We start from the raw sequence: 23,279 nt of genomic DNA on the forward strand, positions 1-23,279 counted from the left end.
CTAATACCAAAGAAAATAGATTACGTACTCGCAAGGCTGGTTGAACTTATCAGTCAACAAAATGCATTCGTCCGTTACAGCACCATCTAAATCAAATAGGAAAAAAAAGACATTATTTTCCTTAATTAAATACATAATTTTTGAAATGCATAAAATACACCGCCAGTTCAGTCATTTCATCCGAGAACTGCAGTTTCGTGCTTTTTAGCACTCATCAGCCCGGAATAGGAAAGTTATGAGTGCTAAAAAGCACGAAACTGCAGTCCTCGGAAGGAATGACTGAGCTGGCGGTGTATTTTATGTATTTTTCTGCCTTAGCAATGGTTTAGGTCAGTAACTTACTGCAGAAAAATTGAATTGATTTGGTCAAGTATGTTTTATTCATAGAAAAACTGCATTCCCTTGAAATTTTTAATATTTTTTTTCTTGAAATGTTGAATGGTCATTTCGTATACACATTAGTTTGTCCGAACATTTCTAAAAAATGATTTCTATGAATTTTACTCAACAAAAACAGTTGCTTTCCAATGATTTAAATGCTTAAGAGATGTTTGGGAAAGTTCTAGCAAAGACTCCCGATTCTTCTAAAATGGGGAGGAGACTGAAAGTAAACAGGAGGGTCATATTAGCCATTCGTTTTTATTCATGCCAATAATCGATAATATCAGGATCAAGCATGGAGATAAGATTTTAGTCATGAGTATCTATTATTGTGAAATACAAATCAGCTTGGTAATAATGTCAAGGAAAAATAAATAATATTAAGAAATTAAGAATAAAAATTAAAAAATAATGTTAAGTACCTAATGTTGTGAACTATTAGGTAGGTAAAAATTTTAAGAAACATACTACTTTAAAACGAAATAACATACAATTATAGCTGCTATATCTTTATCATCCTGTTTTTAATGCGCACTTTCTGTTTTTAATCAGTGCCAAACGATAGATTAATAATGCAGTGTTTAAAAGAAATGAAAGGGATGGATACGCAGCTAACATAAAAAAATCAGCTTCACTATTAGAAAAATAGACTTGTTTAGTTCCTTTTGAACTATTTTTTGATGGTTACGAAATTCCTTACATTAATAATACTTTTAAATATAAATTTACGCAATGTTTGCCTTTTTCAGAGCCTTCATTTATGTGTGCGAGAGAAATTTTTAAAAACTATGTTGCATATACATAAGATGGTTTCTATTGACAACATGATTGAAAATGAAATGTAATTCAGAAAAACAAAATGCTTGATAATGATTAGGCGTGTAATTATTCATTATGCTCGTTGTTCACCTTTTTTTTACATAGCAAGCATTGCTTCCATTGTTTGTATGGAGCAAAAAATTTATATATATTTTTTGTATTTACCATTTTGTCGTCATGACAACTGAGATATAGAGAGTTTGCTTAATTTGATATTAGACATGCGACACCAGAGTGAACACAAAAGGAATGTCTAATACTCAGTGGGGCAGGCAACTTGCTAATTTGAGTTGGCAGTGCTGTAGTATATAGGGGGACTGACTTATCTGACATTTTGGTTTTTAAAATTATACGCCTATATGTACAAAAACCACGTTGAAAAAAATAAAATAAAAACTCGTGACTACGCTGAAGATCTGTTGATTGATATCAAGGACGGATACATGAGAGGGGCGATGGGGGCGATTGCCTCTCCCTTGAGGGACCTTTCACCGTCATTTTTTTCCGAATTGAGGTCCTAAAACGATAGTGTAGGTCGTCTTTGATATAATGTTGAAGAAAGGAATCGGGTACGAATCTCCCTCTCGGAAACTTTTCGGAATTGAAGTTTCGAAACGGCAATTTTAGAGGATTTTTAGTGATTTTAAGCGTAAGAGTTTGAAGGCCTTTTCCCGAGTATTTCTCAAAATGTACCGTAAAATGGTCCAACTACGGGCCACTTTTCGATGATTTCAATGAAAATTCTGTGTACATTTTTGATTTAGAAATTTGATGACTTTAGCAATGGTAGCTATAGCTATACGTCTCGTCTTTCGAATGAAATGTTGAAAAAAATCTAAGTTGGAAAGAAGAGGAGGAGGAATTTTTTTCCCCGTGGTCCATAGTTGTACCCCTACGGAGTAAAACTATTTTAACCTTATTTTAACCTAGAAAAGACATTGAAAACTTGATCTGGCTTATTGCTGTCTGAGACTACACGTTTTCCACTGCTTGAAACGGTAGAAAAAAAATTTTTTAGTCCATCATTTACCCTTTTTTTTTTTTTAATTTTTTAAGACTTAATCATCACTTGTCTCGAGTGATTAATAAAGTTCAACATGGTAAACGTATGTAACGTTTTGTATTATTTGCATAGGTTTTCACGTAGATTCATTTGAAAACTAGAAAAATCTCACCAACTAAAGGCTAGGTACAGTCATAGAAAAAAAAACGAAACACTCGATCGTATTCAAAGACTTAACACTAGAGACACGTGTAAGGTGTTGTTGTTTCAGAAATAAAGAGTTCTACATAAGTTAAGGGGTCGTCTTCATATTAAAACGAACATCAACTTCAAATTTTTCAATGAGAACCCCCTTTTTTTCTCACATGTTTGTGATCAGCATCCTTTTTTAACTTTGTATACAAAATTTTGTTGAATTCTATAATGCTGTTACTTCAGAATCGAGTTTTGAAAAATTCCTCTCATAATGTTAAAACGTAATTTGATATTTTTGCTCATAACACAAAAACTAGATTGGGCACGGCAAAGATTGTTCTTTTATATCAAAATATGAATCGACCTAATAATGAAAACATCCTTTTCAACAACAAAAATGAAAATTTAATTTTTTTATGAATTATTATAATATTTTTTGAAAAAAATATGATCTGAAACCATATTAAATTTTAACAGAGAAACAATCTAGAAGAGCTCTTATGAGGGAATCCAAAATTTGAACTCAAAATATTGAGTAGTTTTCGCTCTATGCTTAAAAACTCATTTTTTCCCACTTTAGGGGACCGTATACATTTTTAAAACAGAAATTATGAAAGTTAGTTTCTTCGTAAAAAAAGAAAAAAAAATGTTCAACAAAATAAGCAAACCAATTATAACGTGGTTTTTCTGCATTAGAGATACGTCTATGATTTTTTTAAATGCATAAATGTATTTGCTGCCTCTGCAGAAGAACAACACAATGTTGCAAACTTCATTTTTTTGTGGCTATCGTTCAAACGTCAATGTGTAAATAATGCGAAACACTACTTCATTGTCCAATAAAAGATATTTTATAGGACTTTTAAAATTAAAAGCTACACTTAAATTTTGTCTATTTTTTTTCTTTCTGCATTTAGCCATTGCCTTCTGTAAAACAATAACTCAGAAAACAAAAATTAACATGCACCAACTTTTTCTTAGAAACATACAATAAAACCTCATTTTCTTGCTAGTCATGTTGCAATAGGCAGTGTAGAATTAATTGCTCTTACCGGTGATAATTTGCTAAAAGGAAAAACTATTACCTCGTCTAAATCGGGAAAAAGCACTCGAAAAATAGCCGACCGTGTGAAATTTCCTCTTTAACAGTATCCAGATGGGTCAATAGGTAATATTTTCTTTTAGATAAGTTTGCTGGTTTTTAGGAATTTTTTTTTTTTTGTAAAGTGTTTGAATAATTTTCAATGTGTTAAGATCTAGGAGAGGATATGTCAGTCGCAGTAGTGGATGCGTGCATTGAGCCCGTATTCTGCCCGAAAGTAGTAGTTATGGCTAATTGTGAACTTTTTTTTTTTAATTCGTCAAATATTTAACAAAACATTAATATGGGTGTCAGATTCAGTTGAGTTTTTCTCTTTTCTTAATTATAATTTAAATATTTTTTTTTTCTACTTACTTTCTCTGTCATTGTCTGTGCATTTCACAGTAAAATCATTCTCGCAAGACAAAGATAAAATTTCAAATTATTTTCTTCTTTTTTGAATAACATGGAAAAATATGGACAAAGTAAGAAAATTATAATAAATTATTGTTATTAACTATTAAATGCCTATCTTATTAAATGCATGTTTTTCAAAATTCAACATCTGAAGATTCGCCTCCAACTTGATGACACTGGAACTAATTCTACCTTCTGATCTTATTCTTGGAGCGAACAACGAGCCACATACACCAGCTTCGCAGTCTGGAATGTGACCCGCGTCTTCACTGCGATATAATTACGATTTGGTTATCCCATTCGATGACTGCTGTGGATCCTAATAACGAGCACAACAGCCCTGAACCAAGCTGAACCGAACAATGAAGCAGATTTCAGGTCATTAAAGCTGAGAGTGCCTAAAAACTGGTGGATGAAAAAAATTTATCTCACCAGTGAGATGCCGTAAACATACAGAAGATAAATTTACTTTACCTACCAGTTTATTCGCACTCTCAGCTTCAATGAGGTGACTTTTGCATCCATCCTGATTGATTCGATTCCGATTTTCAAAATTCACAGCAAGATGGAAATTGTAGTCTCTGGATCGCTTAAATCGACTGTCGGGTACGCTGCGTGTAGTTTTGCTACAGGTGCGACAGTCTGAGGCCCGATACTATGGAAAATGTTTCTTTACAAGTATATGGTGCGCGATACAAAATTAAATAATGATAAGCTTTGTTTGCAAGCGCAAAGTTACGAAATTAGAGAAATGACAAGAAGTCTAATTTTGGTTCACCTTGGTTTAAGATAAAGTAACCTTTGTCTTTTTAAATTACGGGTTGGACCATCTCGAATCTCGTTGCTAGAAACAGCATTGGGAAATTACTTTCCTAAATTGCTTTTAAGAGCAATTACATGTTTAATTAAAACTGCCAATTGTGTTATGCTTTTTAATTAATACCACGCATTATGATCTTGCGAATCAAATTTAGATTTTAAACAAATTCTCGTTCTTTGATTACAAAAAAGCCGCTAGAACAATTACTGTGTTTGTCCACTGTGTTAATTCAAATAACCAAATTTTTCCCACATAAAGTTCGAGTATGAACGGTTTGCTCATTAACGGGTATTTATATTCTCCTGTTTATGTTTTATTTTTTAGATTGTTACTTCGTTCATTTTATGTATTTCGAGAAAATTTTCATGGAATAAATGGATCTTGCTTCGCTCGTGTCTCCAATCTATTTAATGCTACGTCTTCCCACGTTGTGCGGTATATTTTTTTATATTTTTGTGTGCGATGGCCCAAATTTCTGCCGATGTTCTGCGAAAGTAAAAACGCGCAACTCCATTTTACATCAAAGATTTTCTATTTATTCCAAAATAAACCAGTAACATAGGTGAAATACATTTATCAAACATATTCACATCATGACTCTAGGTATAAGGTTGGATATTTACATTTCTATGAGTTTTGAATGATTATATAAGTATATGATGTATTCGCTGCCTCTGCAGAAGAACAACACAATGTTGCAAACTTCATTTTTTTGTGGCTATCGTTCAAACGTCAATGTGTAAATAATGCGAAACACTACTTCATTGTCCAATAAAAGAATATTTTATAGGACTTTTAAAATTAAAAGCTACACTTAAAGTTCATATTAGCGAAAGTCAAAAAGTTCCATTACTTTTAATTTGTCATTACTCGATTTATTAAACAGCAATCTATACGATGGACCAGCCAATCCCCATCTGTCTTTCTTAGGTTAATCTAGATAGACAAAAATCTATAAATATTTTAACTTTTTTTTTTCTTTTTTTTCAAAAAAAAAAAAAAGTTTTCGACCGTAAATTGCTTTTTGGAACTACATTATCGGCCAAAAAGTATCAAATTACGGAAAAAAAGAGAACTCGAAAAAAATCATGCATTGAGCTGGATAATCTCGAACTTTTTTTTGTTTACACTCCGTCACTTGATAAGCCGTGACCTTGAAAGAAGCGTTTTCAATGTGGTGACGGTCCCTAAAACGTTTTTCGTTAACAACTCCTGTTCTACTGCACAGAATTCAATGAAATTTCGTATATTGGCTGCATTTTGCTGTCTAAACATAATTATGTAGCAAAAAATAGGGGTTCCTATTTGAAAATCAAAAGTTGGTGCTAATTTTGTTTTGTATATGGTCCCTTATCAAAATTTTACCTAAGTAGTTTTAAAGAAGACTTTAAAACAAGACGGATGACACCTTTCTTTCCTTTCTAGCATGTATAATGGCCGAATAATTAAAAGTGTTTCGTTTTTTTTTTCTATGACTGTACCAATACTTAGGTCTCAGAAAATACGTAGGTCTGATAAATATTAAACGAGATCAAAAAAAAAAAAAAGAAAAGAAAACTGAAATGCGAAATCACATTTCTTATTCCAAATCTCATTAAAATAAATAATTTTTAAAAATTATCTCAGTTTGTATTTGCTCCGGATTTCAGTCAGCACCTTCTTCAAAAACTCCTATGAGTAAGGGCGATAGGACGACCCCCAAACTTTCTTCTGTTTTTTCTTGGCATTATTTACAATAAATAACACAAAGTATGATGAAAACATCCCTACAGAGAATAAAATGAAGCTTCAAGCCACTAATAACCGTCAAGAACAGGTGGCCCATTGTTGTACCCCAATATTCCTATTTTCGATAAATGTTGAGAGCTTGTGAAAACTATGAAACATTTTAAGTCAACAAGCGGCTTAATCCATAACTGACAAATTAGTAAAGCAAATACTAAGTTATCTAAGGTATACCAAGACATTGGCAATCTCTGATAAAGCGTCTTTAACTACCTAAATGGCTACACTACCTGATGATTTTTTTTGATCTTGTAAGTTCAAAAAAAAGGCCACTAGAGAGCAAAATCTTCGCCATGTCAACAGTGGCCCATTATTGCCCCCTTGGCACAAAGTTGTACCGTTTTACGGTAAGCTCAAAAGACGTGATTGTAGCCATCATACGAGTATGTAGGTAAAAATGGGTTCAGTGATTTTCCTCCCATCATTTTTCGGAACTGAATTCTAAAAAACGCAATTTCAGGTGACCTTCATTGACGTTAGACGGAGTGAGTTTCAAAACATTCCACAGGAATTATTATAAAAATAATTTTTTAAAACGCAAATTTTAAAATACTCTATTAATTGAAAAGGAAAGGAATAGGTTACTCAACCACCTTGGTTAAATCTCTATATTTTAGTCGTTTTAAATAAAAATTATGCGGTAGCCCCCCCCCCCCGCCCCCTTTAAAGCAGGTGTAAATCAGATACGTAATAAGAGAGAAGGGAAAAAATCTCGCCCCCTTCTTGAAATTTCTCTTTATCCGTCCTTGATTGATATTTGAGAGGTAGTGACAATCTGCTTGGTTCAGTCGCCATCATAGAATAAACGAAGACGAAGCGTGCGAAGGTGTAGTTTTCTGATGATCATTCCATCATAAGCACTCAGAGTTCATTCCGTGCCCGTTTCAGTATTTCAATGTGTGGTCGTGTTCCTGGCCGAAAGTCAATTGTTTCATGGATAAACAATTTCAGAGAAACTGGTGATGTGAAGAAAAAAAAAAAAAAACTGAGGTCACCTGCAAACGTTAACATGGTATGGCTTTCTGTTTTGTGGTTTCCTAAACTTTCTGCCCGCAAGCAGATAGGATAACGGCACCAGTAACAGACATGCTTAAGACATCGCTCTCAGGTTAACTCAATTTTCTGAGCCTTTTAATGTATTTAGAATTTTTAAATTATTTTTCTCTCATGCAACTACACCTCATAAGTCCGAACCCCAGTAACAGACACCGAAAAACCTAATGATACTCAGTTACAGATAGGATGTGGAAAGGATGAGTAATGGACAAAATTCCCTTTTTTTCTTCAAAATGTGCAAAAGTTCTTTATTTTTAGAACTAGAACCTTACTAAATTCAAATGAACATAAAACACCTACTGACTTCGTGGTGGCTGTTCATAACTTTCCACCACTGCCTTGTAAATACCAAAATGGCTCCTAAAATTCACTCTGATAACACTAAATGATTGCACAGTATGCATGGGCCACATCAACATCAGTTTCACTCGCCTAAAATTCTTATTGTTTAAATCCAAACTTTGACTGTCTGTTACTGGACCCTTGTCTGTTACTAGTGCCGTTACCGTAGCAGCTGTTGGAATGTCTACTCGTTCAATCAAGCGAAGAACTGAAGTCCCATCTCTACAAATCGGCTGTGGTATAGGTACAGGATCTCAATCTTTGTGCTTTTGTTGCTAACATACCTGTGAAGATGCTGGATAGAGTTCAAAATAATTTTCAAAACCGACTGACGCAGAGCATTCAAAATAAGATGGGGTATACGGACGGATTGATATGGAGTCTCTGCACCAAATTCTTACCGTGACTCCATTTCTTTGGTTAATACAGTCATACATTCAATCTCGCTTATAATGAGTGTAAAAAGGATCACGATATTTGCTCGTTATAACAGATTGCTCATAACAAACGGGCTCCTGAAAAAAAAATCATGAAAATTCATAACCACTCTCTTTGTTTTTCTTACTGTTTTCTGAGCAGTAATTTTTAAATGTTCCTCTATTCACAATTTAAAAGAAAAGAAAAAAAGAGAAAATGCCGTCATTACTTAATCGCAGGATTTATCACTAACTTTCAATCGACTTCAGAATATTAAACGCATTTTAAAAGGAAGAATAAGATGAGATGGGTCATTCTCCAGAATGTGTAACTTTTGAACGAAAATATTTTTCAATTTCAAAACCTTTTTTTTTTTTTTCATTCTTGCATGATAGTGTTACCTACTAGAAGCAACCATAAACAATAGGCCCTGCTAAGTTCCAATTATTTTACTCATAATTTTTTTTTTTAAACTTGTTCACGGAAATTAAAAAAAATAATAAATAAACTTTTAGCGTTTGTAAATAGAGGCCCAATTTAATATAAAAGAAATAATTTTGTTGATTGTGCAAAACAATGAGCTACTTTAATGATTAGTGTGAATCTAATATTAAGCTCTCTTAATTATAGTAGGACTTAAATTTCAGTTGTCCTTTTAATGCTACTAATTTGCATTAAAAGATAGTACAGTGTTAATACATTTCGAAATTAGTAAATTCGAGAATATACTGGTAATTTATAATTTTGGTAGACTGTCTAAAATTGATGTATTTACCCTTCATCATTTATTCTCACCTCAGAAATGATGACATTGATAAGCTCTGTTACGGAGGTGTGATTCACGCAGGTGAAGAATTTTCCATTAATATAGGCCTAAAGGATACATTATCCAGGGAAAGAAATTTTTTCTTCGTTGCTATAATCTGCACATGTTAAGCATTTGAAAATATGTGCACTTCTTTTTTTACACTAATTTACGTCCTTGAAATTCAAGTTCACGCAGGTGAGAATTCCCAACAACCACACTTGGGGTTTTTAAAACAAAATCTACACTAAAAAAATTCCGAAACGTTACTGGTTATTTCCGTGGAACGTTTCGGGATTTCACAGGTTTTCACCTATTTCCCCAAAAAATCAAATATCTTCGCAAAAAAGTTTCCTGAATTCCTAAAAGATGCACGAATGCAGACCTTGCACTGGTGTAAAAAATATTTTTTGCTACCAGTTTAAATATTGACGGAGCGTGTTTATTAAGTGCATCGGCTTTTGATTGTTAATGGCCCGTCCGGATTGACTAAGCTTCCAATGGTAGCAAATAAGTCACTGGATAGCATTGCGAGGCAGGAATATGCTTGGTTCTTGCTTGCGATTTTTCGCGTAGCTTGGCCGTGGTTGCTCTAATATTTCTGGAGCTTTCTTGGTAAATCAGGAAGGTTCTAATCAAATAAATTAAACCTATTTAATTTTTCTAGAAGGTTTACGACTGGCTTTAATAGGGGAGATTTCAGAAAGGTTACTGGCTTTTATCGGAAAACGTTCCTGGTTTTTGTAAGATATGTTACTGGCTGAAATCGGGCACATCAGCTGCCTATTATTTTCCAGGAACGTTTCTGAATCGTTTTTACAGTGTATCTTCTTCTTTTTCAACAAAAATCTTGCAACTTCTTTATGGCTGAAAATTAACAAGGGGGGCTCCCTTGTGTCATGGGGGGCTGTGAACCAATAATATATAAAAATAAATATTATTATTAAAAAATTGTTGGCAGATTTGAATAGATACATTTTTAATGAAATTAAAAAACATTGTTTAATGAATTGTTTCTTAAATGTTTTACTGTAAAAGGCGTGAGACAGAAAATTTACACTTTTTGAAGAATGACCCAGATAGAAGTCGATGGAAATTGTATGAGTCAAAACATTTTGCTCAAATTGAGCGGGGTTTGCTTAAAGCGAGCTATACTCCCTTGGACTTAACCTCGTACGAATGTGAATACTTATGATTCCCTTGTTCAATCCGATTTCTTACTAAATCGAGCTTCGTTATAAACAAGTTCGACTGAATGTTTCATATCTTCACTGACCGATGAAGTCAAAGGTATAGAATTTACCATCCATTCGTTTCTGAGCAAGGGCGCACCTCTCCACCCCCCCCCCCCCCACTAAATAACGTGATGACCCCTCCCAAAAGCAACAGCCTCCCCCTTCAAATGAGAAAAATGCCCCTCAAACCCCCCCCCCCCTAAATATTTCAATGGCGCAGTCTGCGCGATGACCCCCCCCCCCCCCTAGGTGGGCACCCCTGATTAAAGTGTTATATTTCCGCAAAAAAAAAAAAAAAAATCCTGCAACATATTTTACCTTTTGGAAGTTGTGTTATCCCTCCTACGAATTGGTAGAAAAGTTCAAAGATCCTGCACATACTACTTCTAAATTATTTGAACCAAACCGTACAGTGAAACCTGTGTAAGTTGAACACATTCCGTGCCGTAGTTTTGTAATCAACTTATAGAGGTTGATCTATATGATGTGCACTGCAAAAAAAAAAAAAAAAAAACGAAACGTTACTAAGTATTTCCGTGTAACGTTTCGGGATTTCACTGATTATTATTCACTTCCTGTGAAAACCAAGTATCATTGTCAAAAGGTTTCCTGAATCGCTACAAGTGTCACGAATGCTGACTTCTCACTGTTGTGAAAAATAGTTTTAGCTCCTAGTTTAAAGATTAACTGAGTATATTTATTAAGTGCATGGGTTTCAGCTCTATCAGGGTTCGTCCAGATTGCCTAGAATGCCAGTTAGAGCGATAAGTCTTTGGACTACGTAGCTTTACAAGCAGTGATTGCAATACTGGTAGTTGGAACTATTTTCCGATTTTGTAATACCGGTATTTTCGGTATTAGTTAAAAATAATAAATAGTTTTTAATTGAAGAGTTTTCAATATAACTAATTAAATATCTACTGATATTTTAAGTATACTTTTTTTTTCAATGAGACACAGTACCAAAAACAATCTATTGAAGTAAGAATTTGGCTTCAAGAGCACGAATTTAAAGAACATCAATGAATAAAAGTAGCGGAAAGATTACAAAATGATATTTTTATCACTAGATGGTGTGATGAATCGTACTTTCATGAGGTAATGTAAACCACGTTTTTATTTTCTCCATTTCCTTGATTAGCATTCTTGTGAAAATTAATTTTAAGTGAAATGAATTCAAGTGTAATGGAATTTTAGTGTTGTGCTATGAACAATTTATTCCAACCATCCATTGCAGCAATTCTTTATGACATTAAAAAAAAAAAAAAAAAAAAACATTTGTCTCAACTGCACTGAATTTTGAGAAAACCTTTTTGTTGCTAGTATAACAAACACTAATTTGTTGTCACCAGTATTAGCGTGCTGTTCTGTTTCGCTATTCATTTTTACACTAAGTGAGATGATATTGATAATGCCTTAATCATTTTAAAAGAAATAAGGTAGAATCAGTTGGAACATATTTACAGATATTTACATAATTGCAAAAAATTTCGAAAAGAAAATAACAAGATCAAATTCATTGCTAATTTCAAACCAAAGTAATAATAAAAAGCAAACACAAACCTATTCTGACCAAGAAGAAATCGCTGAAGATGATGTTAATGTTAGAAAAAAAAATGTCGCTCGGAGAACATTTACCATTAGCTATGAAAAATAATGATTAAAAAAATACCCACAATACAAAAGAAAACCCACACTCACAACCGGAATGGGACTATTCGGCGCGGCCGGTTCGGCACGGCTCATTTCAATACGACCTGTTCAAAAATCGAAATTGTCAGCATGTAAATCTGCCAAACATTGCTTCAAAATTCAAGATATCTTTTGTTTTTTTAAGTTTTGTAAAAAGTTTTATGAAGTAATATTTTTAAAGGTGTATTTTGTTTTCTTTTTTATTATTAGTTGATAACATGTAAGTTTAAAAACATCTTCATAATTTTTCGAAGTAGATAAGTTAGGAAACAGCATTGACATTTTTCTATGAAATGTAAATATCAAACTCATTCAGTTTAAATTGATTTTTTTTTCGTTGCTGATCATTAATTTGTGCACTTACTTAAATATCTTTTTCTATAAAAAATTAAAAAATGTCAACTAATAATAAGATGATTTTTTTATATTTTTTATTGGAAAAAGTTAATGTGTTGAGAAACTCACACGTAACCCTGCTCTCTACAAAGTTAAGTTGTGTAGCGTGCTTTGAACACAGGATAGACATGAAAACACTTTATTATGTAAAGATTATTATTATTTATTGCTTTTAAGTTTCATAAAGACTAATATAATGAATATTTTAAACTTTTTTAAAAAAAAGTTTAAAATATTCGTTATATTAGTCTTATTTTTTAAAATAAAAATAAAATATTTTGTGTCTTTTTAGTTCCTGTAACTGTTCTACAGCACTAAACTGTCGACTGACTACTTCGTAACAAAAAAAGGCAATAATAAAAAATAATAATAATAATAAAACTTTAAAAAAAAAGTAATTTACAAAAAATTTATAAATTGATTATAGAAAAATAATAGAGTTTAGAACTAACTTTAAAAAATAAATGATTTTTTAGTCAATAAAAAAAACCAAACATTGCCCTAAATTTACCTTGATGTCCGTACATGGGTTTGTAATTGTTAAGTCGAGCTTTTTGGTTAGTCTGAAACGTGTTTTCACGTGAAGAAGACTTATGTAATTATTTCTAATAGCTGCTACAACAAAGAAGTAATCACCACAGAAACACAAAACGGCTCAGCATTGATTCAAAAAAAAAAAAAAAATCGACAAAGAGGTAGGACTGGTACTGGCATTATTTGCTAATTTTTCAAGATATTTTCTTTTATGTTATCGCAGTAAAACATACATGGATCACATATGTCCCCTCTTTTCCCCCACTGTAAATTTTTAAATAAATTTTAGCTAACTTCTAGAGCGCTAAATTCATTCTTCTTCCAGAAATCTTTTCCTTTCTTTGAACTAAAATTTTGAAATTCATAAAGTTCAAAATGCAAAAATCTGGCGCCGAAACGGGCAGCGCCGAAACGGTCGCGCTGAATCGTAACAAACCCACTCACAACTACAGGAGGAGTATCGCCAATTATTAACAGTACCACCGGCCTGTGTGAATTTGAAAAGAATATTTTCAACTTAAAGAAATTTGTTCACTAAAATAAGTTCCAGGTTTAGTGAAAGTTAAATAGATGAGTTGTGTTTATTTGTTATTATTGATTTTTTTTACTATGATATTTGTTCCTTTATTTTCTATTGGTTCACAATAAGTAAACAATGCACTTTTTTAACAAAATATTAAAATATGGCAACGAAACATTATGTTTCAGACTGTTTCTTGGGAAATTTTTAATTCCGGTATTAATACCGGTGTTCCGGTATCACGTTAAAAAATACCGAATACCGGTGTTGCAATCCCTATTTACAAGAGTTGCAGGCGAGTTACGACCAGACTGACCAAGCTCCCAATAAGAGCGAATAAGTCTTTGGATTCCGTAGCTTTGCCAGCTGATCAGATTGACCAAGCTCCCAGTAAGTGCGAATAAGTTTCTGGATTCCATAGCTCTGCAAGAGTTTCAGGCAAGTTACATTCTTAATACTTATTTACTTGTAATTCTATCTTAATTCTGGTCATGGTTGCAATACTGTTTTTAGAGCTTTCTCGGGAAAACAGGAAGGTGCCAAGATTTTACATTAAATCCACCTAAGTGAACTCTAAAGATTCCATAGACACGACTAGGAATAACGGGAATATTTCTGAATTCTTCCGAAAGATTGCAGGATAATTTCAGGAAGGTTACTGAATTTTAGCAGAAAACATTCCTGTTTTTTTTGCAAGACTGGTTACTTTCAGAAATTGAGCACATTAGCTGCCTATTATTTTCCAGGAACGTTTCTGAATAAATTTCACGACAGTGTAGGACTAGTTCTGTACCTTGCAACAAGAGTCAACTTACAAGGGTGGTCAACTTAACAGGTTTTACTGCATCGACTTTAGTAGCATCAGAACCCAACCAAATCATTTAAAATATCATTTTACTCGAGAAAGGGAAAATAGAGAAAGAGAGAGAGATTTAAAAAGAAATGGATGGATTAATGAAAAGAAAGCAGCGACTTACTTTGGCAAGTTCCTGTGCACGAAGAACATATATCAAACTCATGTGGATAGTCAATAAATACAGGAACGCAACCGAACTGCTTGAAACTTTGATTGACTCTGCATTCCTGAACTTCACCCTGAATTCAAAAAAAAAAAAGAATAAAGGAAAAAGAAAAAAAGGCAAGAAATGAGTATCAAAGAAGTAAAAAATTAAATTCAGTTGATCCAGGTAGGTATCGTAGAAACCATTAACAGGCGAAAGTTTTTTTTTTTTTTTTTTGACTTGGGTTTATTTAAAATGTGATTATCACTCACGATAAACACCTTTACACAAGGAGACTACGCCAGTGTTACGATTTTTGAATCGTTTCAGTGAAAATAAATCCACACAAAGGTCATAAAATATATTTAAATATTTACCACATGCTAAACAATGCAGTAAATTCACACTTCAGAGTCAAAACTTTTATTTACTTTTTACAAATTTTTCTGCAATTGCCATTTTAAATAAAACTTGCTAATGAAAATAAATTATCACTATAGTTCTCAACCAGAGACGCATATGGTCCAACGAAAGCTTTCGAAAAATGTGTTTTCAAAGTTAAAAAAAAAAAAAAAAAAAAAAAAAAAAAGAAAAAACTGTATCTTTTTCATGGGCTGCTGAAAAATAACTATAAATGATGTACAATATTGACAATATGTGTGCTTTTGCGTATAAAAGCACACATCAAAATCTAGGAAAATTTGAGCAAAAAAAAAAATTAAATTGATCAAGTTGATATAAAGTTACGGCACCACACAGACATGCTTAAGACATCGCTCTCAAGTTAACTCAATTTTCTCAGATTTTTAATGTATTTAAACTCTTCAAACTATTTTTTTCCCATGCAACTGCACCTCTTCTAACGTTTGACTGCTCCTGGATCCTCTGAATGAGTTAATTCTATTTTAATTGCTCAATTTCGAAAAAAGGTCCGTTCCCCAGTAACAAACACCGAAAAACCTGATGATACCCTGTAGCAGATAGGATGATGAAATTAGGACAAAATTCCCTGTTTCTCTTCAAAAGTTCTTTATTTTTGGAACTAAAGCCTTATTAAGTTAAAATGAACATGAAACACCAGCTGAACTCGTGGTAGCTGTTCATAACCTTCCACCACTGACTTGTAAATACCAACTGGTTCATAAAATTCTAGATAGTTCTACCGTATCCGGATACAGCAACATCAGTTTTACCCGCCAAAGTTCTTATTATTTAAAATCCAAACTTATGACTATTTGCTTCTGGACCCTTGTCTGTTGCTGCTGCCATTTTCCTATGACTCCTGGAAATATATAAAGAGGAGGAAAGTGGTGTAAGTCACAAAATTTTTCGTTCACGTTTCAAATCTCGGTGAATATTGATCATATAAGCTTTAATTTTTATTCAGCGATTTAAAAAATATTAATTCAATAAAAAAATTAAAATATTTGAAGAAAAATTACGAAAAATTCAAAGATACTTTTGTTTTTAAAAAAATCATATTTTCGGCAGTAAACGCTTTTTTAAAAATTCGCCGAATAAAAATTAAAGTAAACGGTTTGAAAAAGATACGCTCCAAATTTCATTACTTTATCTTTATCGGTTCCTGACTTATAAGAGTTTGAATACAAGAAATTGGGAAAAATTGCATCATGGAGAAAAACGCGTTCAAAGTTTTAAAGTTAAATGCAATATTAGTTAAATGCATGCCACACAAATAATTATATCTTTCGTTCTAATTAAGATAGAAACAAGATTCTAACGTCCTTTTAAGCAGAAGAAAACGGGGTAGTTTTTAAAATGATAAAAAAAAAAATTCAAAATTTGACGATTTTTGTGTCCCGGACCCCCTTAACACTCACGCATACCTTGAAATTCTTCTATACCCCCAGTGGGACCGCTCCCTACATTAAGAAGCCCTGCTGCATACTATCCTGTTATAGTAGTAGCATAGCTGACACGTCAAAGAAGCTGTGTGATGCTGACAAGAAAGGGCAATAACTATTCATATTTTAGTTATCTTCGTATACTTAACTTTCTGTATGTGTTCTACCTCATACAATTCAGCATTACTTACCAGTGGGTTAATAGGCGCTTTACCGTTTCGCTCTCTCCATACTTCTAAATAATTAGTGCAGTTTGTTTGGTATGGACTTGGTAGTAGGTGGTTTTCCTCCTGTAAAATAAATGCTGATAAATACATTATTCACAAAACATAGTAGATTCTTTTTTCTGGACGCTCATGAGACCGACCGAAAAAAGGTTCAGATCATGCACTGTAAAAACAATTCAGAGAAGTTCCTGGAAAATAATAGGCAGCTGATGTGCCCAATTTCTGTCAGTAACATATCTTGCAAAATCCAAGAACGTTTTCTGCTAAAAGTCAGCAACCTTCCTGAAATTATCCAGGAAACCTCCTGAAATATTCAGAAGTGTTTAAAACCTGTCATGTCTCTAGAACTTTACAGTAAACTTAAAGGAAAGTATAATAGGGTAGGTGGGTAGCTTGGCACTTTCTTGCGTTTCCAGGAAAGCTCCAAAAGCAGTACTGTAAACAGGACCAAAGCTAAGACAGAATTGCAAGCAAGTATCAAGAATTTGACTCGGCTGAAATTCTTGCAAAGCCACGTAGTCTATAGACTGATTTGTGCCCTATGGACGCCTTATCAGTCTGGACGGGTTGCAATCGAACTGAAGCCGATAAACTATATAAATACGATTAGTTTATCTTTAATCTGGGAGCTAAAAATATTTTTTACAGCAATGAGACGTTGAATTCATGCGTCAACTAGCAATTCAAGAAACTTTTTGACAAGTATACTTGATTTTTCCAGAAATAGGACTACAAGAGCTCCAGAAGCATCATGACCAAAGCAGACTTGCAATACTGCAGCTACCCAGAGACCTATTCACTCCCATTGGGAGCTTAGTCAACCTGGACGAACAGCAGTTTATCTAACCAGGAAACATCACGATCAAGGAAATTCAAAAAAATTCCAAATTGGTGGCATTCGAAAGAGCATTGGAAAACATGTTTATGGCACTGAAACTACGTGCCCTCGTGACCACGTTATCGAAATATGATGTCTTAAAAATTGCCGAAATTTTTAGTAAAGTCGCCAAATTTAGCGAGTTTTGTTCAGAAATGGAAGGTACGGCGCGAATTCAACATCTGCATCTGACAAGACATTTCACTTCCATATTTGGTCACCACCAAAGCGCGTGAGAAATATCGCATTAATTCTTTACTCGGGGTGACTACCATGGCGCGGGGTGTCGTGGCACAGACTGCGGCATTGAAATTTTTAGGGGCTTGTGTTCCGGGATATTAACGTGCAACTGTATAGGGGAAAACGCCACAGCCCGAAATACTTGTTTTATTTTATTGTAAAAACAATGGAATTTTTTGTTATTCTTAAGACTGTTAAAAAACTGATGTTTAAAACTTTTATGCTTCTGCGGGTGAAATATTTCCACTGAAAGAATTTATTCGATGATGAAACTGTTTTGAAAAAAATATGATAACCGTAGAGAAACGGTAAACACACTTTAAAGTCTTTTTTTTTTTTTTGAAAAGTCGTAAATCTGAAGTCTTCAACAGTATCTAAATACGAAGAAAACAACATTTTTAAAGATTTCAAACCATGTTCTCAAATTTAAAAAAAAAAAAAAAAACGATTTTTGTCAGTTATTTTCAGTGTGTTTTTCGTTATGTGTATCGTTTTCAAGTTATGTGTAAACCCTCTAACAAGTCAAAAAAAAAAAAAAAAAAACTGTATTAATTTTTATTTTGCTCGAATTTGAATTCCCTTTTAACGTGAAACATAATTGGTAAAAGTGACTTCAGTATTTTTAAAAATGACTAAATAACATGCAATATGATGTGCATTTACGTTATAGCGACTTTCAGTTGCAGTGACAGACTTTTTCGAACTACAGGGGTTGTTGTAATGAACGTCGACTATAAAATTTTTGATAAGAATCTGTTATGAAGTAATTTCCGACATCGTTAGTTTTGCTGTGCAAATTTTTGACATTTACTATCCGTTGTTTTCTTTTTTTTAATTATTATTTTTTTCGATTTTAAATTAAACATTTTCGCTAGCAGTGGTCAGACAATAAAACTTCATGAATGATAACAACTTTTGAAAAAATAAATAAGAGCTGGGATACTACAATCCATGATCATGTTCTTTCAACATCAAAAACTATCCATTTTATTTTCAATATATAAGCTTTAATAAGCATGTTTTTTTTATTTATTCATATTAATTCTCGTACATAATCATTAATTACTTACAACACATTTCATTACAAGAGTACAAACTTAAATTAGTTCAGTAAAACACACTTGAAATGCACTTAAATTCTGAAATGCATTATTATCACGATTACAAAGTTAAATCCTACGCTCAATTTCGTTATAAAGTTGTAGCTCCTCTGGATAAAGCTCTCTAGTTTCCATTTCACAAGCTTCATAGTTACTTTTTAATTTTACCCACACAAGTAAAGGGTTAATTCGAAACATCGTTTACGCGCTTTGCAGATGACCAGAAATGGAAATGAGTCTTGCTAGACGCAGGCGATGAAATCACGTGGTATTTTCCATTTCTTGCCAAGTCTTTAAATTTGGCGAATTTTCGTAAGATTTCGACAGACTTTGACCCCCCATATCTCAAAAACAAAAGGACGAGGGCACACAATATTTGGGTCAAATTTTTTTCTAAAGATGCTCTTTCGAATGCGACCATTTTTAACTTTTTTCATGATTACTGAACTCGTGATGTTTCCTGGTAAGTAAGATACACTTAATAAATACACGTGGTTAATTCCTAAACTGATGGTAGCTAAGAATATTTTTCACACCAGTGAGGTTTGCATTCGTGCAACTTGAACCAATTCAGGAAACTTTTTTGCAAGGATACTTGATGTTACGAGGAAATAGGTGAAAACTCGTGAAATATCTCAATGTTCTACGGACATAATCAGTAATGTTTCGGAATTTTTTTAGTGATTCTACCTGCAATGGTTTGCTTATTTTCCCGTTTTGGGAGGAATCTCCTTATCACCTAGCTTTTATAATAAACCAGCTTTTAGGCTAATGTAAATTGCATCATAGAATAACAATAGAACTAGAGTGCGCTTTAGGAGTATTATGTTAGTGGTAGAAATTAGACAGATTGACTGCCCCTTATTTTTTTAGGAACGTTTCGGATTTTTCGTTACAGGGAGAGCATTATGATGTTTCGGAAGAACCCTTGTCATGAAAAGGGGTTTAAATGTCTGGAAGAAATGACTCCTAACTCTGATTTTAAAGTAAAAACTTACAGCATGCATGTCATCGTAGCTGTAAAGAAAAAGTTAATCTTGTAATTTATTAATTATCTCCTTATTTCCTTTTAAATCTATGGTTTAATTGAAAGCGGCGCATGTGATGACAAAGGAAATAAATTTCATTATATTTTTTATAATTTACAACGTACCATGTCACGCAGCATACCATTTCAGTCAAGGAAATTCCGACAACCCCTTTACAAAGTCCGACTATAGTTTTGCCCTTGTTTTAGGTTCATTACTTCATCAGTTTGGAATAGCCATAACCAAGCTGGAGGCAAATTGAATTGGAGGCTTCAATTTACGAGATGAATCGCATCATGCTTGTCGATACGCGCTGGTGTGCTTAATTGATTTTAGCTGCCAGTATGAAGGCAATCTCAGCATCAGTAGCTGTTCCAGACTAATGAGTCTAAACCAACGGCAAAAGGACTATTTGTAACTAGAAAGTCGCCCGTCAAGGTATGACGGGTGAAAATTGTTTCTACATTTGAACAAAGACATTACCTGTTTGATAATATTTGATAATATTTGATGACTCCAGTGGATTAACCCTAAACTCCAGTAGGTAGCGTTAATTTTCGACCATTTTTTCGTTTCTTCTTTCTCTAAAATGACTGTCTTACCAATAAAACAGTTAAAATGTCGGATCGAGTTCAGCCTTGTCACAATAAAGCCTTTCCTTGCATGTTAAACATTCCCACAACATATTATCAAATAATCATGCCATGGAGGGAGTTTCATTGTTGAAACACGCGGGTAACTCGATCATCGGCTATTATTTATATGAGAATCACTTTTACAGTTTGGCTTTGATAAAAGTTGATCTCGGATTGGTTGAGACTTAAACGATTCTATCTGTAAAAAAAGAGGAAAAATATTTGCCGATGATGGTTGTTGACGTCATGCCAATCGAAGAACTTCTTCAAACAAAAATGAGGTCATCCAAGGCCGAAGATCTTTTTACCAGAGTCTAACTGTAGTTCTGCTTCAGCCCCGGCTTGGGGCGGTAAGCGATTAATACCATTTAAATATTTTACAACTTACCATAGTTATCCTAAGAGTGTAAGCTCTTCCAGTTGGGTAATTCACCCCGTCAGAATATGGACTTGGAAGGAAGTAGGGAGAATGCACAGCAATCTGAACGGATGGTATAAGTGGAAGATTAAAGCGTGGTTTGAAGTCATATGTATTTTCCGGACGTCGAGTAGCGTTCAAATTAAACAGAAATTTAAGCTCTGAAATGATAAAAATAAAAAGTTTGAGTAAAGGACCATTCATTAATTACGTCAGGATAATTTCGGCAATTTTTGACCCTTCCTTCCCCCATGTAAGGGTACGTAAGATTTTTCAAACCCCTTCTCCCTATTCTTACGTAAAATTACATTTCGTTTTTTTTAAATAATGAAACAACAAATCTTATATTACTGGAATCGAAATTAAACTCACTATTATTAAACTAAACATTTTTGTGCAAAGAAATATTTACTAAAAAGTTGGAATCTGGACTGAATGTTTTTTTTTTTAATTTTTTTTTTGTATGTGATGCAACACTAAGTAAAAATAACACTTGCCCTACGTAGTGCGATTCTTTTATTATATTTCACGCTATTCATTCTTTGCAAAGCAAATAAAAAAAACAGCTCATCCTAATACGATTTTTATCTTCCAGACGCAAATTAAATATAATCCCTGTCACACCACTAAACCGCGCGATTTTTTATGTAAATTATCGACTTGGAAAATATTACGTAAGAATGGGTTTGGGGACTCTTACCCCCTCCCCCTAGGGACTCTTAAGTAAATTATGAATGGCCCTAAATAAATTGAAAACGATACAGAGTTAATTGAACAAAGGACTAGTTCTGGTAATTAAGTTTTTAATAGAAGAAAGACGGCCAGAGGGCGCCTTGAACTTAAAAATTTTGGGAGGGCAGAAATTCTCAAATTGCCAAACGGAACCCCCAAATTTCGCAGAATAATAAAATATGAGTGTGCACTGCCGTGTGCAGGTAAAGGGCAGTACATTTTTCATTTTCTTATTTTCATCTATTGTACGTTATTTTTATTCTTCAAACTCGTTTACTTGGTTTCCGCTGAAAAAAAGGCGTGAAAAAGACGTCTAATTCCAACATTTCCCTATTGTTAGTATTGAATCAAGAACGCGTTTCTTCAAATATCTCGAAAACTATGCTCTGCAGATACTGTCGTTTATTTGCATACGGCAATGCACACGTAAGTACATGCAATGAAAAGGGACATTTGGGCCTTTAAAAATTGTATTGCTTCAATTATGTTTCAAAATTTGCCGAGTAAGAAAATTTTTGGGGTGTAAAAGTGACCTTTTGCGACTAACAAGAAATAGAACAATTATTTAATACATGTGAAATACCTCTGGTTCTGAGTTTTTATTGATATTTAAAATTCTTTGTTCAATAAATTACTCCACCGAAATAAACTGAGAATAATCGCTGCAGAAAAAGTGCTATTGAGGGGACGTTATGAATTCATTTTTTCCAGAAAAAGAAATTGAATACTAACTGTTCAAGTCAAAACAAAAACCTTAGTCTTACCCCACATTTCATTCCAAAATTACAGACTTGATTTGATTATGATCACTTTACCCCTGTTGATTCTTTACTTTAAAACTTTCATGAAAATAGAAAATCAAATTGAAGGGGAAATTTTCAGCCGTAATTTAGTATGAGTTTAATCAGATAGAAAAAGAAACATTATTGCACGAAAAGGAATTTTAAAAGAAATATTTCTCTAACTTTATATACAATCATTTTTCATGGCTATGCATCACGCGAAAGTAAAATAATGTCTAAAAAATATTTTTAATAAAAACTTGGAAATGATAGTTTGGATTTATTATTAGATCAAGTCAGCACTAACTTGCTCCTTTGGGGATCTTATCCCTTTTTCCTTCCGGTTTTCCCCACAGGGAAAAAATGGTGTAGCAATACTGAGGAAGATCCTCTTCGCTGTAGAAAGAACCAATCACGTTTTCCAAGCTGTAAAAAAAGAAATAGAAATAAAAAGAGTATAGGTTGGAGCCAATGGATACAGAGTTTCAATTCTTCAACTTTTGATTCTTCTCTATGTTTTGGATGTGCTGAGAAAAAAAATTTTGTGCATTCTGTCTACAACTCAAGTGTGCAACTCTACACTCTCTGGGAGAACCTGGGTATGAAAATTTATGTTTTATTATACTTTGTTAGTGAACGAAAACATGAATGATGGTATGGTTATCTCTTTCTCCCATTAGAACCAAAGAATAGAACTAATATGAGAAAAAGAGAACCAATAAAAATTGGTAGAAAGCTTCTAACAGATAAGAAAGAAATTTCAAATGCTTCAAACTTTTTATTCCGAGACACAAAATGGCTCAAGCACTCATCAGAACACAAATTACAGAAAACTGTTCTTCCCGGTCCAGTGGTCATGGGCATAAAATCATCCAT

At 33.3% G+C, this 23,279-nt stretch overlaps 1 protein-coding gene across 1 annotated transcript; it reads right to left on the reverse strand.

The window, feature by feature from the left end:
- LOC129228356 (uncharacterized) lies at window positions 1-23,279 on the reverse strand. Its single transcript, XM_054863034.1, has 6 exons — window positions 23,179-23,279; window positions 22,711-22,829; window positions 20,860-21,050; window positions 16,556-16,654; window positions 14,476-14,593; window positions 1-86 (listed from the first exon to the last, which is right to left on the reverse strand). Exons 1-6 carry the CDS (start codon window positions 23,277-23,279, stop codon window positions 1-3), a joined length of 714 nt encoding a protein of 237 aa, XP_054719009.1.

Source organism: Uloborus diversus, chromosome 8, assembly GCF_026930045.1.
Source record: "Uloborus diversus isolate 005 chromosome 8, Udiv.v.3.1, whole genome shotgun sequence".
Classification (NCBI taxonomy): Eukaryota; Metazoa; Arthropoda; class Arachnida; order Araneae; family Uloboridae; genus Uloborus; species Uloborus diversus.